Source organism: Canis lupus, chromosome 24 (genome assembly GCF_048164855.1).
Source record: "Canis lupus baileyi chromosome 24, mCanLup2.hap1, whole genome shotgun sequence".
Taxonomy (NCBI): Eukaryota; Metazoa; Chordata; class Mammalia; order Carnivora; family Canidae; genus Canis; species Canis lupus.
In genome coordinates this window covers 52,624,365-52,641,548 of record NC_132861.1, presented here as the reverse complement: position 1 = coordinate 52,641,548, position 17,184 = coordinate 52,624,365, and the positions used below count along the sequence as shown (strand labels likewise).

Below are 17,184 nucleotides of genomic sequence, written 5' to 3'. Positions count from 1 at the left end.
GAGGTGAAGCACAGAGGATGTTTAGGGCAGTGAAAATCTCCGTATGATACCATATGGACGGGTCCAAGTCATTGCACACCTGTCCACACCCATAGAGGGCACACCACTGAGAGTGAGCCCTAATGTGAACCATGGGTTTTGGGTGATGATGATATGTTAATATAGACTCGTTGATTGTGACAAAGGTACCACCGTGGTGGGGAAGGTTGATAATAGGGAGGCTGTGCATGTGGCGGCACAGAAGATATATGGGGAATCTCTGTATTTTCCTATCGATTTTGCTGTGAACTTAAAACTCTTCTGGAAAAAAAAATGAAGTCTAAAAAAAAAAAAAAAAGACAACCCAATAGGAAATGGGCAAAGGCCTTGAATAGTGAATAGGCTTTTTTTCAAAGAAGATACACAAATGACATGCAAAGATGCTCAGCCTCATTAACCATCAGGGCAATGCAGATCAAAGCCGCAGCCGGACACTGTGTCACACCCATAGGATGGCTGGCGTGAAAACAGGTAGCCAGTCACAGGTGTTGGAGAGGATGTAAAGAAACCAGAGCCCTTGGGGACTGTCGGTGGGATGCAACATAGTGCAGCCACTTTGGAAAAGTCTGGCAGTTCCTCAGATGGTTAAACAGCATAACTGTGCATCAGCCATTCCGTGCCAGGGGTATACCCACGTCTACCCAAGAGAACTGAAAACACGTCTGTGCAGAAATGTGCACAGCGTTACAGTAGCCCAAGAGTGGAGCCAACCCGTGTGTCTACCTACCAATGCACGGATAAACGGAATATTGTTCTGCCATAAAAAGGAACGGAGGGACGCCTGGGTGGCTCCGCGTTGCACTTCTCCCTTCAGCTCAGGGCATGACCCGGGTCCCGGGATCGAGTCCCACATCGGGCTCCCCGCAGGGAGCCTGCTTCTCCCTCTGCCTGTGTCTCTGCCTCTCTCTGTGTCTCTCATGAATAAGTGAATCTATTTATAAAACCAAAAAGGAATGGAATTCGGATCCGGGCCACAATGTGAATGAGCTTTGAAAACATTTCCTCAGGCCAAAGCAGCCCGACGGCCGCCCGAGCGGCTGCACTTGTGGGCCACAATCGCCGCGGGGAGTCCCAGAAAGCAGCGGGCCGGTGGCCGCCTCGGTCAGGCCAGGGCCAGGGCGGACGGTGACCCGGGCAGGAGACGGGCCGAGTGCACGACGCCGAGGGTGTGAGAAGCCTTCGAGTCGTAAGAGCGAAGCGTGAGCTGTGAGCGGCGGCCGCGGAGCGCGGGGAGGCAGGCCCCGGACCTCGGGGGTGCGCAGGGGTCTCCCCGAGGAGGGCAGGGGCCCGCCTCACGCGCGGGGCTCCCACGGGCCGCTGGGGGTCGGGGCTGCAGGGACCCAGCATGGGGGGGTCCGCGTCCTTTCAGGGCCCCGCGACCCCGCCCCTGCTCTCGTGGGGACCACCGGAGGCCCGGAGCCGCCGCGCAGCCACGGCGCACATTTGGGGTGGCAGGGGGCGCAGATGCTAGGGCGTCGGGGGAAGGCGGTCAGCGCCTGGGGACGCTCTGCGGAGGGGCCGGGGGACCACCCGCCGTCTCGGTCATGCACGCCGCTCCTTTGTTTCGTTTCCACAGCCCTTTAAACACCCAAGCCACATGCCAAGCTCGCAGGCCAGCCGCAGACCCTGGGCCAGGGTCCCAGGTCCCGTGCCCACTGCGGCCCAGCCGGGTTGGAGCCGGGCTCTGGGGGAGCAGGGGAGCTGGGCGCCCCGGGGACCCCCGCCTACCGCCGCCCACGCTTGGGGCCGGCCACCGTGGACACACACCGCCAGGGTACAGTCTGGGTCACTTGGGGGCCACAGGGGCGGGCCTTCCTGATGGGACGCACGGGGACAGGCCACCGCCAGGACCCGGCGAAAGGACAGGCCTCGCTGTGGTGGCGCTGGAAGCCCCAGGCTGCCCGGTTGGTCTCCCATGGAAGCCGCTCGCTCTCCGCCTTGCTGGGAAGGACCGCTGACCCCTCCCTGGCCCCGCGGGGGGGTCTCATGACCCGCCTTGACCACCTGCTCGGGCCCTAGCACTACAGGGACTTCCCTGACAGGGACGCGCCCTCTGTGTCGCAGGCTACCGCGCAGCGCAAGTGCCCAGCGGCCGTCCCACGCTCCCCGCCACCCAGGGGCAGCTGGCATCACCTTGGGGCAGCTTCCCCAGACTCCACCCCAGAGACCGCGGCCTCTGCCGCCCGGTGGCCCTGGCCTGCGCACCTCCTGCGCACCTGGGCCAGTCCGTGTGCTCACTGAATCCCCGGCCGGGCCCCGCCTCCCCTCGGCTGCCCAGGGGGACGGCCAGGATGGAAGGCGGGGACTGAGAAGGGCTCGTGTAGGCCTGTTTCCCCGCTCGTGGGCACGCTGGTGCGCCTCCGTCTCCCCTGACCCCACATAGGCCAGCCCCGGTGTGTGCGTCTAGCAGGTGCAGCCCGACCGAAGGGGCCTCGGGGCTCGAGCTAAACTCCGGCTCAGCCACCTGGATTTTCTTGTTGGACCAACATGCTCCTAAGTCATGGGGACACAGGTCGGTTGGTTGAGGGTGCTGCTCACCGTCCTCTCCGGTGGTGCACGGGGCCCCAGGGGGGCGTAATGGGTGCGTATAATTCTACTCAAGTGTCTCTGCTGCTTTTGCTCCTGAACCCTGCCAGTGGATGTCTGTGTGTGGGCAGGGCAAGGGGGTGAGCGGTAGGGATGGGCACACCGTGGAGGGGGACACTCCCTGGTGCCGGGCAGGGACCACCTGGGGGTCTGGGCGTCGGGAAGCGTGATGGTGCTTCACCCCCAGATCAGCGCCTGGCAGGGCCCCTGTAGGCTCCCTGCGTCAGGCAGCACCTGTGCCTGCGAACCGGCCCTGCGCTGGGCTTGCGTCCCTGTCGGGCACTAGAAAATGAAAAAGCTCCTGGGACGTGGCCTGTCACGAGCGACTCTGCTGTGCCTGACACAAAACGTGGACCCCTGCCCGTCACGTCTAAACACACGGATGGCACAGCCTCGTTTCAGATGCAGGTTCACGCTTGGCCCTGGGGTATGTTCCGGGGGGGGGGGGGGAGCACGGCTGCAGACGCTCCGGGGCTCGGCCCACAGACCTCAACCAGACCCATGCGGCAGAGATCCAAGTCCAGTTAGCGCCAGATCTCAAGTGGCCTGTGCCCCTTGGGTCGTATGTCTGCACGGGGGTGGGGGCTGAGCCTCGACTGTCCACGGGGGTGAGGGCGGGGGGGGTCTACCGGAGGGCGAGGGGGCTGAGAGCCGGAAGCTTCCTGGTGAAACCCTAATGGGAGTCACCGTTTGGCCCATTTGCTGCCTCTGTAACTGTCCGTAGTGGCGTCAGGGATTAGCAGGGCAGTCTGGCCGCCTTGTGTGGGTCACGATGGACAATAGCCTGGCCTTCGGCGGCGTCCTGCTGAAGTAGTCCCCCCGGCCTCCCTGGAACCAGTGCACAGCGGGCTGCGCCTGCAGCTTGGGGGCAAGGCCGAGGTCTACACCGCAGGACCTCACGTTGCTGCTGGGAGCCTTAGTCAGGTGCGCCGGGAGGCGAATGGCACGGATGGTCCTGGCCTCCGTGGTCCCACTAGTCGAGTGATCTGCCTCGGGTCCTGAGGGCCCTGTGTGTTCGCGGGCCGTGCCAAGAAGGCGGGCCTCTGTCTGCTTTCCTGGGCCGCATCTCGGGGCGGAGTTTGCAGAGATCAGCCTGGGGAGATGCAGTGCTGTGTCCCTGGGGACAGAGGGCAGGCTTCCCCACGCTCCGTGTTTCTTGGCCATGACACAAGCCCATGCGGGGGGTGGGTGCCCTCTGCTGCCCTGGGGGACGTGGGGAGTGAGGGGCGCCCGTGCAGATGGCTGGGGTCTCCGGCCAGCACCCCCAAATCCGTAACAGGCTAACATGAGCCAGTGACGAGGGTACAGCCAATCCCCGACTTCCACAGTTTCATGGTAACAACCTTGAAATTGTACATAAAATGGAAATTTTCCTAGAAAAACACAATTTGCCAAATGTGAGGAGAGTTAGAGAATCTATTTTTTACATAATTATCAAGGACACTGAACCGGCACCAACTCCCCCAGGGACACTCTAGCTCCAGATGGCACTTCCAGTGAGTTCCAGCAAACATGCGAGGAACAACTCCAGAAATACTTCAGCCCTTCTGGCTGCAAGAGTCCATTTCATGAGACTGGCACCATCGCGGTTCCCAAGTCAACAAGGCCCGTACGTGCACCAACAGCAGGCCAGTCTCACTGACGCAGCAAGTTGCCAAAATCTTCAATAAATTGGCAAACTGAACCCAGCAATACATAAATAAGCTAAACAGTTCATTACTACCAAGCTGCATTTTTTGAAGATTTATTTACTTATTTTAGAGACAGAATGAGAGAGAGAGAGAGCACGCGCGCATGAATGGGGGGAGGGGCAGAGCACCACGCTGAGGGTGGACCCCACCGTGGGACTCAATCTCCTGACCCTGAGACCAAGACCTACTGAAGCTAAGAGTTGGGTGCTTAACCGACTGAGCCAACTAAGCACCCCCACGTTGCATTTTTGTTAGGCATACCAGCTAGGCTTTACATTAGAAAACCAAGTAATGTAATTAATTTAAACAATCAATTTAACAGATTAAGGGAGAAAGATCACACGGTCATCTTCCTAGGTGCAGACACGGCATTTAATACAAGTCAGCATCCACTTGTGATAAAAACTCTCAGAATGCTGGGAATCTAACGGAACACCCTGGATCTGATAAAGGGTGTCCTCACCAGAAACGAGAACAAACACTGTGTTCGATGGTGAAATAGGGAGATTTCTTTTTGAGATTGGGAATAGGATAAGGATCCTGCCAACACCATTTCCACTGGACAATGCAGCGGAGACCTGAGCCAACACAGCAAGGCAAAGAGAAAAAAAAATGAATCAAGAAGTAAAAAGATTAGGCAGGGAGGAAGAGGAACACAGCTGCTGTGAGTTGTGTACAATATGAACGTGGATGTAGAAAATCGGAAAGAATCCCCAGATAATTTAGTAAAACTAATAAGAGGCTCCGTTCGGTTGTTACGTATAAAATCAGAAACTGTAAAAAATCAACCGTGATTCTGTATGCCGGCAATAAGCAGAAATAAAGACACCATTTACAACAGTACAAAAAAATCAAGTCCTTAGGAACAAATTTAACAAAGATGCACAAGTCTTCTCTGTAATCAATTCTAAAGATTTAAATTTTTTAAAATTTACTTCAGAGAGAGAAGAGCTAGAGAGAGAGAGCACAAGAGGGGGGAGCAGCAGAGGCAGAGGGAGAAGCAGGCTCCCCGCTGGGCCGGGAGCCCAGGTCCCCGGGATCATGATTGGAGCCAAAGGCAGACGCTCAGCCCCCGAGCCCCCCGGGCGCCCTCTAGTCAATTCTAAACCTTGACTGAAAACACTAAAGACATAAAAAAATACAAGAAAGAAAGAAAACACTAAGGACAACCTGAACAAATACAGAAGCACATGTTCCTGGATTGTGGGACTCGGTGTTGCAAAGATGCCCGCTCCCCCCCTTGCATCCGTATACTCAACGCAGCCTCAAAAAAAAAAAAAAAAAAATCCCAACTGGTACGTGTGTGTCTGTGACTTGATAAACCGATTCCAAATCTTACATGAAAACGCAACACCAGGAATGTCGGAGACCCTCTCTCGAAGAGCAAGACAGATGGAAGTGCTGTGACAGACACGGGAGCTCCCAGGGCACCGAGGTCACAGAGCTGGCAGCACCCCCCACCCCCCGCCCCCCGCCCCCCGCCACGTAGGACACTCGTTAGGCGGCAGGGGTGCTGTGGAGCTGCGCTCTCGCTTCCTAGGATGGGTCCTGGGCCTTCCACCTGCGCCCCACGCAGGGCCCAGCTCCAGGCGTGTTCCACACTCGTGAGTGAGGAAACTACTCAGCAATAACACTGTTGGAGGAAATAGTCCTGACTTTCAGGGAGTGACTTTTTTTTTAAAGATTTTATTTATTTATTCATGGGAGCCATAGAGAGCGAGGCAGAGACGCAGGGAGAGGAAGAAGCAGCTCCCTGCGCGGAGCCCGATGCAGGATTTGATCCCAGGACCCCGGGGTCACGGCCTGAGCCGAAGGCAGACGCTCAACCGCTGAGCCACCGGGGCGAACCTTGGGGGGTGGTTTTTAAAATAAGCCTAACCATAAAAAACAGGGACCGCACACACACTCTGTTACACTGAAATCGGGAACGTGTGTTGGCCCAAAGGTGCCGGTCAGGAGGGTGCAGGAAGGCACAGAACGGGGACGGAAATTTACAGGGCTTGTGACCTGGGTGTGCCACATGCTCCCACAGACCCCCAGGAAGAGGGTCAGTGTAGACAAGAGGGGAATCCAGTGCAGGGCCAACGCGAGCTGTGTTCGGCCTCGTTGATAAAGGAGGAGGTTAGAACCACGGTAGCACGCCTGGAGGCCGCCACCAGGACAGGTGCAGCCCACGGCCAACGGTCTCGCTCCGTGCGAACGTGCACTCGCGCGTGCCCAGGTCCATGTTCCAGAATTTTCATAAGCAGCATCGTTAAGATTAGCCTTAAACTAGGAACTCCAGATGCCCGCCACAGCCAAGCGGATGCGCGACTGTGGCCTCCTCACATAGTCACACAGCGAGGACGACCCGAGGCGCTGCGGCAGACGCGGGTGGGCGGCCCCAGCACGGTTTGGTGCCAGGGGACGAACCCTGTGTGCTGCCATCCGACGGAGTTTGCAAACGACCGTCCTCGGGGTGCACGCTGAGGGGCGGCGCAGGCGGGCGAGGGTGTCAGCACGAGGGCTCGGGGGCGCCGGGGCTGGTGTAACCCAGGGGGCCACCGAGGCTTGCACTGCATTTGTCCCTTTGCCTTGGGTGGGCTGGGCCAAGGCCGGGCGGGGGCACCTGCGGGTGGGAGCGGCCTGCCCTGCCCTCCCTGCACCCCTGAGCTGCCCCCCCCCCCACCCCGCGCCTGCACACAGACCACTGAGTCCGCCTCCTGCTTTGAAGTCCGGCCCAGGTAGGCGGCGTGTGCAGAGGCCTCCGGCCTGCCCCGCCGGCTGCTGCTGCCCTGCCCGCCCCGGCCGCGGGCCTGGAGCCCAGGGGTCCAGGAAGGAGGCAGAACAAGCCGGCCTTGTTTCGCTGCCAGGGCGGGGCAGGCCCGGAGCACGGCCCAGGAGGCGGCGGCCCGGGCGGACCAGGCGGGCCTGGCAGGCGCTCTCACCTGGCCGGGCCGCTGGGCTTCCTTCAGCCGGATGCGAGCATCTGCACGTCCCGTGGGGCTCGGGGGGGTGGGGCAGTAGGCTGGCCCGAGGGCTGGGCGCCCCGACCCAGAGCGGAGCTGGGGCCCGGGGATCCTCGGGGCGGCCCTGTGCTCCCCGCACCAGGGTCCCTCTCCTCCTTTGGGCCGGGACAAGCGCCACTTCCTGCGAGATACCTCTTTCACTGTTCATTTTCCTACGTGCGGCAAGTAGCACTTTATAAAACGTGTGACGCGGACGTGGGAATGAGGAGGAAGGATGAGACCCGGAGTCCCTGTCAGAGGCCCCCCCGTGACCAGCGTGTCCTAGCTGAGCGACGGAGGTTTAATCCCCAACCGGGACTAACACAAGTGGGGCCCCACCTGCGCGCTGTTGGCCCCGACCTCCCCGCCCTTGGCCTGGGTGTTTGCTGGGCTCGGAGCAGCCCCCTGTGCCCGCCGCTGGCCCTGGGGACCTGAGGCCAGCGTGGGGGACCCGCCAGGGAGAGCCCAGCGCAGGGAGGAAGGAGGGGCAGCTTGTGCCGATTCGCAGGCCTGTGGCCGGGCCCCTCCCCGCGGGCTCCCCAGCCGGGCCTGGGGGTCCGTCGGCCCCTCCCACACAGGTGCTGCCTCTCCGTGTCCAGGCACACGCCGGACAAGGCTGCCCCCGGTGTCCCCGCCCCGGGTGGGACTGGCTCACAGGCCGCCTCGTGAGGCCCGTGTGCTGGACGGAACCGGCTGCAGGGGTGGGTGGCCGGCAGCTGCGGCCTCCACGCCCTGCCTGCACCCCCACTCCCGGTGGGCGCCGGAGGCCTGCGGTCAGTCGGCGGAGGGCGTGCTCAGTGCTGAGCGGCCTGATGGTCCTCGGGGAGGCCCCGAAGCCACACGCAGCAGGAGCTGCGGTGACCCTGGGAACTGCGGGGTGGCCCTGGGGTGCAGGGAGAGGGGCACAGGCCCGTGTGCGTGTGTGCTCGTGTGGGAGTGTATGTGTGTGAGGGTGTGCGTGTATGCTTGTTCAAGTATGTGTGGATCAGTGTGGGGCACAAGTGTATGTATGGCGTGTATATGATGAGTGCGTGTGTAAGATGGGTGTGCATGAGCGTGCATGAAGGTGTGTGTGTGTGTAAGTGTGTGCATGGGTATGAGGGTGTGTAAGTGATGAGTGTGTATGACGGTGCCTGTATGTATGTGTGTGAGCGTGTGTGAAGGTGTGCATGTGTATGAGTGTGTGAGTGTGTGATGCTGTCTGAAGGACTGTGGGTACGGACGCGCGTGTGCAGGCGGTGTGCGGGCTGGCCAGAGGGTGCCCCGTTTTCCTGCGCGGCCAGGCGGCCCCCACGGGCCAGGAGCAGCACGGAGGGATGGCGGAGGGACGGCGCTGGTGGCATTTCCGACTTGGAGAAAACCAGGAAAGAGCAGAAATGTCCCGGAGGGTCTGTCGGGGGCAGTGTCCGGCGGCAGCGCATGACATGTGTCTGCGGGTCCCCGAGCTGGGCGCCCGAGGGCGTGCCCTGCCACCCTGGCCGGTGGAGGTGGGGGGGCGGGCGGGCCTGGGGGGACCCCGCGGCCACGGCACCCCAGCTCTGCAAACAGCACATCCGAGCGGGCGGGGCCTCGGTTCCTGCTTTGACTCCTCTGCCAAGAATAAAACAATAAAGCCCCTGAGGCCTTTTATAAGCTTGTTTTGAAAAATGTAGGCATGTTTTTTATTTCCTGGCAGCTTTCTGGGTAATTAGGATTCCTCCCACGGCCCGGTGGGGGGCTGGAGTGGGCGGCGGGGCTCCCGGGCCAGGTCGGCCAGCCCTGGGGAGCTAGGAAGGGGGGAGGCTGGCTCTGGGCTGAGCGCGGGGAGGGAGCCGGTGGGGCAGGCCTCAGGAAGCGGCCTGGGGCGGGAGGACAGGAGGGAGGACGGGAGGGAGGACAGAGGACAGGACGGAGCACAGCAGATGGGGGCAGGGAGCCGCCGCAGGGCCATCCTGGGGGCGCAGAGGGGGCTCAGCCCCCTGGGCTGCGGGCGGGAAGGCGGGCTAGTGCTGGCTGAGCCCCCAGGCCCTCTGGGCCACGAGCCCCAGGCTGGCGCCCCCGGTGCCCCCTCAGCCCTGCTCCCCGCGGCCACCCCTGGGCTCCACCCCCCCACCCCCCCCCACTGCTGCCTCCGGGTCTGGCACCTGTGCCTACGTGCTCTGTCCCTCCTGCTGTCCCCTCCGCCCTCCCCGTGTGCACGGGGGCCCCTGCCTCCCCTCCCCAGCTCCCTGCAGGCCCCGGCCCTGCCTCCCTGTGGGACACAGCCCCCCACCCCAGCCCAGTCCCCCGCCCCTCAGACAGAGGCGCCTCTCAGCCTCGCCGCATCCCTGCAGCCACCGTGGGGTCCGCTGCCACCCACAGCGGGAGAGGCCCCCGCATGCGAGCCCGCCCGCCACGATGCCCAGACCCTCCCTTCCGGGGGCCGCAGTGGCTCCTCTGGGACCCCAGCCCCTACCCCAGGGCCCGTCCCCAGCACGCCTGCCCGCTGCCTGTGCCCAGGCCTCCAAGGCCCTGAGGGCGCCCCCGGCTCCCGCGTAGCCCCGACCCGCTCACGGGCGGCGTGGCCCTGGGCTGCCCCTCGGCGCGGAGGGCCTGGGCTCAGGGGCCCAAGTGGGGCCGGTGCCGCTCTCGCTCCTCCCGCCCGCGCAGCCTGCACCGACTCCGGGACCTGCTGACCCCGGGGCTGGGGACCCCCGACCGCGCTCCCAGCTCCGCGGCCCCCTGTCCTGCCCCCGCCCCACCCCCATCAGCCCTCAGACCACAGGGACGCCTCATGTGGCCCGGAAGCCAGGAGCACCTGTGTCTGGGGCCCCGCTGGGGTGGCTGGTCCTGGCCAGCCCAGTACCCGTAAATGGGGGGCAGGGTCAGGAAGGGCTGGGCCACCCATGGGCGGGAGGGCAGGTCAGTGGGTGCCCACAGGAGGAACAGCACTGCCCAGGTGGAGCCCTGGACAGGTACCAGCGGCACCTGGTGAAAATGCTGATTCCGGGGCCTGTGCAGGCCTTTGGCCTCAGATCCCCTGGGAGGGCCCAGGGATCTACATCTCTCCCATGCCCCCAGGGGACCCGGCAGCAGCCCTGGGGGCCCCCGGTTCTGGACGGCTGCTGGGGGATCTTCACCCAGGTGCCAGTGATGATGCCCTTTGGGGTGGCAGGGGGCAGTGGGGGGGTGGGGGACAGCAGGGGGTAGTAGGGGGCAGTGGGGGGCAGTGAGGGGCAACAAGGGGCAGTGAGGTGCAGCAGGGGTCAGCGAGGGGCAGCAGGGGGCGAGGAGCAGGGGGCAGCGGGGGTCAGTGAGGGGCAGCGGGGGGGCAGCGAGGGGCAGCGGGGGGCAATGACGAGCAGCGGAGGGCAGAGGGGGCAGCGAGGGGCAGCAGGAGGCGATGGGCAGCAGGGTTCAGCGAGGGGCAGCAGGGGTCAGCGAGGGGCAGCGGGGGGCAGCAGGGGGCAGTGATGGGCAGTGGGGGGCACGTCCCTTCAGAGCGAGTCAGGCCACCTGGAGGAATGTATCGTGGGGAAGGGACAGGATGGGGGACCGCGTGGAGGTGCGGCCGGGGCGCCCCTGTGCCAGAGCCCCAGTGATTCATGGGAGGCGCTGAAGCCACCCGCTCCGTGGACACCGACGGAGTGACCGCTCTGAATGACGACGCGGCCGCGGGACGGGATCCTGTCCCTCAGGGCAGTGACTACGGACGGAATCGGGCCTTGCTTGGTGGCAGCCCCAGGTGGTGGCAGGAGCATGCTGGGCCTGCGTGACGCGAGCCTCAGGAGGGGCTGGAGGCGCCCGTGTCCTGCGGTGGGGTCGGGGACGCGTCACCACAGTGAGCGGGACCGGACGAGGGTGCAGCACCGGGGAGCGGAGGCCCCCGGGAGGCTGGGGGCCCGGGGACTAAACAGCCATGATTCATGTTGGGGGGCGGGGATCTCACGTAGCGTCTGCACCGGGCGGGCAGCCGGCGGGTGGTGCCCCCCGTGACCTGGGCCTACACCAGGGGTCGGCGCCCTCCCCGGCCCCCCCCCCCCCCCCCGCGATGATTCACCGGCGCGGTCCACACACGGCTGCGCGGGGGGCCGGGCTGGGGGGGCCGCTCACCGCTGCCCCGACCTGCTACGGAGGGGCCGGGGAGGTTCCCAGGTGGCCTCCGGGGGCCAGGTGCCGTCCCACCAGGAGGACATTCGGGCAGTGGCTCTGCTGCGACAGACGCCGCCCGGGCGGAGGGCCAGAGCGCAGTCGGCCGCGTCCTCCTGCCCCAGCCTGTCGCACCCCTGCGCGGATCTGCCCGGGGCGCGCCCTCCCCTCTGGCGGACTGGCGGCCTCCGCAGTGTCTCCCGAGCCGGCGGACGGCGAGGGGCAGACCGGAACCCCCCCCCGCCCCCCCGCAAGGACACGCTGTTGGAGGCGCACAGGGCCCAGGTGACGGCACGAGGCTGGCGTGGTGCTCGCTGCTCCCCGCGCCCCTCTGTAGCACGGGCTCGCTGCCGACTTCCCCCAGGGCCTCCCCCCCCTCCACTTCCCCCTTTATCTGATGGAGTAAAACCTATTACTAGTAACCATTCTTCTAACGCTGGGATTGTCCCACTGTGGCCAGAGGGCCCCGCTGGTGGCCTCGGCGGCCTCCGGGCACGTCTGACTCGGGCATGTGGTTGATGTCCGGGCTCTGTTTGCACTTTTCCCACCAGGGTTCATGTCATCCCGAAGAGCCCTCGTCCCTTCCAGGGAGACGTCTGGCAACCAGGTCTGAGCACTCGGGGTGCTCGGTGCCACAGGGCCTCCCAGCCAGGAAGCACGTACGCTGTGCGCACGCGCACACACGCACAGGTGCCATGTCACAAGACACAGATGCGTATACACGCACCGTGAGTTCACACTGACGCGTCCACAGGCGGGAGGCGGACACCGAACAAGGAAACAACCAGGTGGGGTAGAGGCGGCACAGGGGAGAGTTGGGGGAACGCCTCGTCGGGGGCTGCCCAGGAGACCTGCATGTGTGGGGAACACCCCTGGGAGCAGGAACAGCAAGTGCCACCACCGAGCGTGGCCCGTGTGCGTGGCGGGGGCAGAGCCACCCACCTCAGGGCGGGGGGCCCGCAGGGGCTGAGGGAGACGTGAGTCTCCTTCACGCTTGGCAGGGCTCCGTCTGCCGCCCTACGGACAGGCTCGAGGGGAGGGCCAGACGAAGGCCAGAGAGGGGGCACCCACAGGCATCCAGGCGTGTGGGGACGGTGGCTGCACCCAGGGCTGTGGCCGTGCCAGGCTGGGAAGTGGGAGGTGTTGCCCAGGCCCCGACAATGAGGGGACGGTGGGTCCAGGGAGGCAGCAGGCCTTGGGTTTGAGATGCGACAGTTAGGAGGCAGCTGCACACGGTGGCCTAAAGGCCCTGAATCTGCATTCCGAGGCTCAGTTTCCCCATCGGCCCTCTGGTAGTCCAGGTGCAGGCCCCGGGTGGGCACGGGAGGCCCTGGCCAGGCCACGCGCCTTGGGACAAACAGCGTCCTTCTGTGCCCGGCTGTAATCATCACCCGGCCCCTCCGAGGTGTCCGGCCCTGCCCCCGGAGCCCCACTGTCTCGCCCTCAGGGAGAAGGCGCAGCAGTGCGCCCGCCGCGTCCACACGGCAAGTGTTTTTCCAACGTTCTCTTTGTTTCAGGAAAAAGCTCTTAGGGAGATATATGTTTTGTTAGCGGCCGTCATGTTCGTTTCTGATGAAACTATTTGTTTTCCTAGCAGATCTTTCCACGTTAGAGCCGTCTCTCCCAGTGGTTTTGGCAACAGTAGACGTTTGCGGTCAGGCCATTAAAGAGGGTCAACCATTTTAATAATATTTTCACCTGTGACTTTGATGGGAAGGCTGAGCCTGGCCCAGATGCCTACGGAACATTGTGACGGCGTTCCGTTACAACGGTGCCAACCCGGGCTGTGCCATTTCTAGGACACGTGGGCCTGCTGTGGCCTCCGCGGACCCCGCGCGCAGCTCTGGGCTGTCCCCCACGTGCTGCGGGAAGCCGGTCCCGCCCGGCCCAGGGGCCCTTCGGCAGGGCGCTGGCATCCGCCCAGCACTGCCCGGACCCGATGCTGCTGCCAAGGTGCGGGAGCCGTTCCGCACAGGCGTGGGGACAGGTAGCTACCGGGCTGTGCCGCGGCCCTGGTGGAGGGAGCACACGGTGCCGGCGGAGGCCACTCGGTGCTGAGGGAGGGCGTCCAGCGCCTGCGGCGGTGCCGGTGGCCTTGGAGGTGGGGGGGGCGCACACTGGTGGTGGCAGGAGGGAGCTGAGGGAGCAGGTGCAGTGTGGGGGGAGGCAGGGGCACATGTAGGAGTGGCCGGGAGGTGTTGAGGGCGGCAGAGGTCGTGGTTGGGGCAGGAACCGGAGGCACCATGGGATGGGGCTGGCCCACCCCGGCTCCAGCCTGCGTGCGGGGGACAGCGGGTGCCGTGCCCGGTGGCCCTCCCGGGAGGGTGCGGGGCAGTGAGGGCACCTTCCCACTGGCTCACTCCCTCTGTGGCCCGGTCGCCCGGTGGTGGCCCGCACAGACCCGGGGCCCAGCGGCTCCTGCGGTCCGAGGCCCTGGCTCCGGGCCTGAGTGACCCGCTGCTGGCCTGGGGGAGGGGCCGGGGAGGGAAGAGGGGACGCCGCCCGCTGTCCCACCCCCAGGGGTGGTCTGCGGCGACGCAGCAGGGCCTCGGGCCCGCCCCACTGGGGAAACTGAGGCGGGCGGGGGGGGGCCCGAGCCCAGGCGGAAGCGCTGTCCTCGGTCCACCCCTGGGCGCCCGGCGCCAAGTCGCAGCGCCCCCCCGCGCCCCGCGCCCCGCGGCTACTCACGTAGAGGCCCGAGTGCTCGGCGCCGAAGAAGGGGAAGGGCAGGGAGAGCGGCCGCAGCCCCGAGCCGCCGTCGTCCTGCTTCGGGGTGACCGCGTCGCCGCGCTCCGCGCCGAAGCCGTAGAAGTCGGCCAGGGCCACCGCGCCCCGCGCCCCGCGCGCCCCGAGCCCCAGGGCCGCGGCCACCAGCAGCGTCCAGGCGGCGCCGCGCAGCATCGCAGGGGCGGCGGGGAGGGCGCGGGCGGCGGGGAGGGCGCGGGGCCGGGAGCGCGGCGGGCGCGGGGAGGGCGCGGGGAGGGCGCGGGGAGGGCGCGGGGGCCGCGGCTCGGCCGAGGAGGGCGCCGGGCGGGACCGCGCTCAGGCCAGCCCCGCCCCGGGGCCCGCGGCTTAAATACGCAGCCGGGCGGGGGCGGGGCCGGGCGGGGCGGGGCCATGCAAATGAGCCGCCCTTAAAGCGCCAGGCCCCGCGGGAGGGCCCCGGCGAGGCGAGCGCAGCGCGCGGGGCGTCCTGCGGGGGGGGGCCGTGCTCCTCCCCCCGGGGTCCCCGGTCGCGGGGCTGGGCGGCCGCGCAGGAGGCGCCGCGACAGACCCCGAGGACGCCTGACACGTGGGGCCTGGGGCCCGCCGGGGCCCCTGCGCTTAGCAGTGCCCGACACCCCCGCTCCGCAGGTGCCCAGAGGCCACCCCCGCCGCCCCGAGCCCCGAGCCTCTGCACACCTGCCCCCGGCCCTGGGGCGAGGCTCCCATCTCGTGGCCCCCCCGCCCGGGGGAGGGGGTCAGGACACCACACGGGGGAGCCCCTGGGGAGCTTTCCGGGTGGGTTCCGGGTCCCAAGGGAACCTCATGGCCGGGGAATGTCCTGGGGGAACACAGGTCCACGTGGGCCCGGGGCGAGTGGATGGGCGCTCCTGGGCCCCGCGGATGGCAGGAGCCCCCCCGGAGCCCGCGCTCCAGATGCCGAGTCCCCAGCTCGTGGCCATCCCAGCTCTTCCCCTGCCTCTGGGTCCTCGGACCTCACACCCTGTTCTGAGCGTCTCCCCTCGGGCTCAGGGCAGGGTCCTCAGCCAACCTCCCCGTGCTCCAGTCTCCAGAGCTGCTGTCGGGGGACGCATGACCACAAGCCAAGCCTGGAGCCCCTGACGACCGAGAGCCAGCACTAGCACCGGGGCTCTGGGTGCGGCTGGCTCTGGGTGTCCTACGATGTCCTCGGTGAGCCGTTAGCCAGGAGCATTAAGTGTGATTTTGAAGAAATAATGGAAAGGCCGTTTGACTTTGTGTGTTACACGCTTACACAGGTTCCTTTAGGCTAGTGTCAGGGCAGAGCCAGAGCTTAAGGAGGCAGCCGCTGCTGGGGCCGACCTCACGCTCCACCTCCCCCAGAGCAAGCTCCCCCTGAACTCTCCGGATCCACCATGCTCGGCTGCGACGGGGCCAGCCCGGGGCCAGGTTCCTGCCTCGGGGACCCTCCAGGACAGCAGGACAACCGCGCCAAGGTTCCACTGAAGGACGAGAAAGGTCAAAGCCTCCCACCTGTGGAGGAAAGAAGTCAGAGAGGACATCTAATTGCCGAGGTCGTGCTGGGAGCAGAATCCCAGCCTGACGGGCTCCCGGGGCTCTCGGCAGGAAGCTGGGGAGGAAGGGCACGTTCCCACTTGCTCACATTCGCACATGCACGCACACTCTCACATTTCCACATGCATATTACACGTGGATACAGCACGTGCTCACTCACGTGTGCAGCTCACACACACATGCTCCCAGACACAACACACGCAGACATTGCCACATGCACCTCTTCGGCTCCTTCTCCTGAGCACATGCGTCAGGGGATCCCAGTAAAGGTCTGGGTCTGGGCTGGGCTTTGGGTCCACCCAGGGGCTCGTCGGGAGCAGGGCTGCCCCAGAGCCCAGCATGCTCATGGGCACACAGTGGTGCCCAGTATGTGCACCCACGGAGGGCCTGGTTCTCCAGACATGCTGGGACTGGTTGGCCTACACGGCAGGACCCAACCAGGCCACCCAAGGGAATCCCCTGGGCGGCTTTGTCACAGGCTCAGGCCCGGGCCCGGCCCAGAGAGCAGGTGCTCATGGGGTTAGGCTGGAGCCAGCCGCGGGCAGACGCTTGGGTCGCGGCCCCCAGCGGGGCCGAGCTTACCTGGGGCCGCGCCTGGCTGCCTGCTTGCAGCCTCCACCCCGGGCCGGTTAGGACCTGGTCTGGGAGACGGGGGGTTAACGTGAGGCCCCACCACCGTGGGCATTACATTTCAAAAAAAAAAAAAAAACCCAAAACAAAACAAACCCCCCCCTCCAACTCCACAGGCAAAAAAGAGGGAGAAAAAAAATTTTTTTTTTCAGGTGCTAAAAATATTATCAGGAAATACTTTTCAGCAATGTGCCGTTTTAGGTTCCCCTCTGGACTCAAGGGCGCCTTTGTCTCTGCCACAGAAAGTCCACATTTATCAAAACCAAAATCGTTTTATCAAGCAGGCTCATGTTCTGCGGCCGGGAAATCTGAGCCTCCCCAACAGGCCTGTGACATTTTAGTTTAGGGCCTGAGTACGTGTGCAGTTTAGGTGGGGGAGCCCCGGGGCCGACCCCGGGATATCCCGGGACGTGGGGCTCCATCCAGGGCAAGGGGGGAGTGCTGTCCCCCCACAACACACCTGGCCTGGCGGGCTTGTCCCTGAGGGCTCCGAGTGGGGCTGCTCGCGGCTGGCCGTCCCTCCGCAACCTTCTCCAGAGGCAGCTGGATGAGCATAGCCCCCACCCCCCCCAGCAGCTGGTTCTTCCACGGATGTGGACCCGGAAGCCCCTGCCCCAGGTAACCCGCCCCCCACCGCTGCGGGCGAGGTAGGAGGTTATGGGGCCCGGAGGGGCAGGTTGGGCGCAGCTCTTGCAGAAGCCCACCCTGCCTGGTTATTACCAGGTGGGGCTGCGTGGGGTCCCGGCACAGCTGGTCCCCTGGGCAGGGACGGGAACCCCCCGGCTCAGGGCACACTCCTAGGGAATGGACAGTCCGTGGGTGCTGGGCCCACTCGGCCTCTCCCCGTGCCTGCGGCCCCCGCGGCCCCCGCACCTGGACCCCGGACC

The 17,184-nt window shown here is 65.0% G+C and overlaps 1 protein-coding gene across 8 annotated transcripts in view; it reads right to left on the bottom strand.

The window, feature by feature from the left end:
- Nucleotides 1-14,311, bottom strand: part of SNED1 (sushi, nidogen and EGF like domains 1) — a 92,584-nt gene extending 78,273 nt beyond the window's left edge. For all 8 annotated transcript variants that reach the window (XR_012016872.1, XR_012016873.1, XR_012016874.1 and 5 more), the window contains exon 1: nucleotides 14,099-14,311. Coding sequence is in view for 5 of the 8 variants with exons in the window: in XM_072797024.1 (XP_072653125.1) it covers nucleotides 14,099-14,311 (213 nt within the window). In the remaining 3 variants the exon portion in view is untranslated. The remainder of the gene's footprint in view (nucleotides 1-14,098) is intronic.
- Between the last annotated feature and the right edge of the window lie 2,873 nt (nucleotides 14,312-17,184).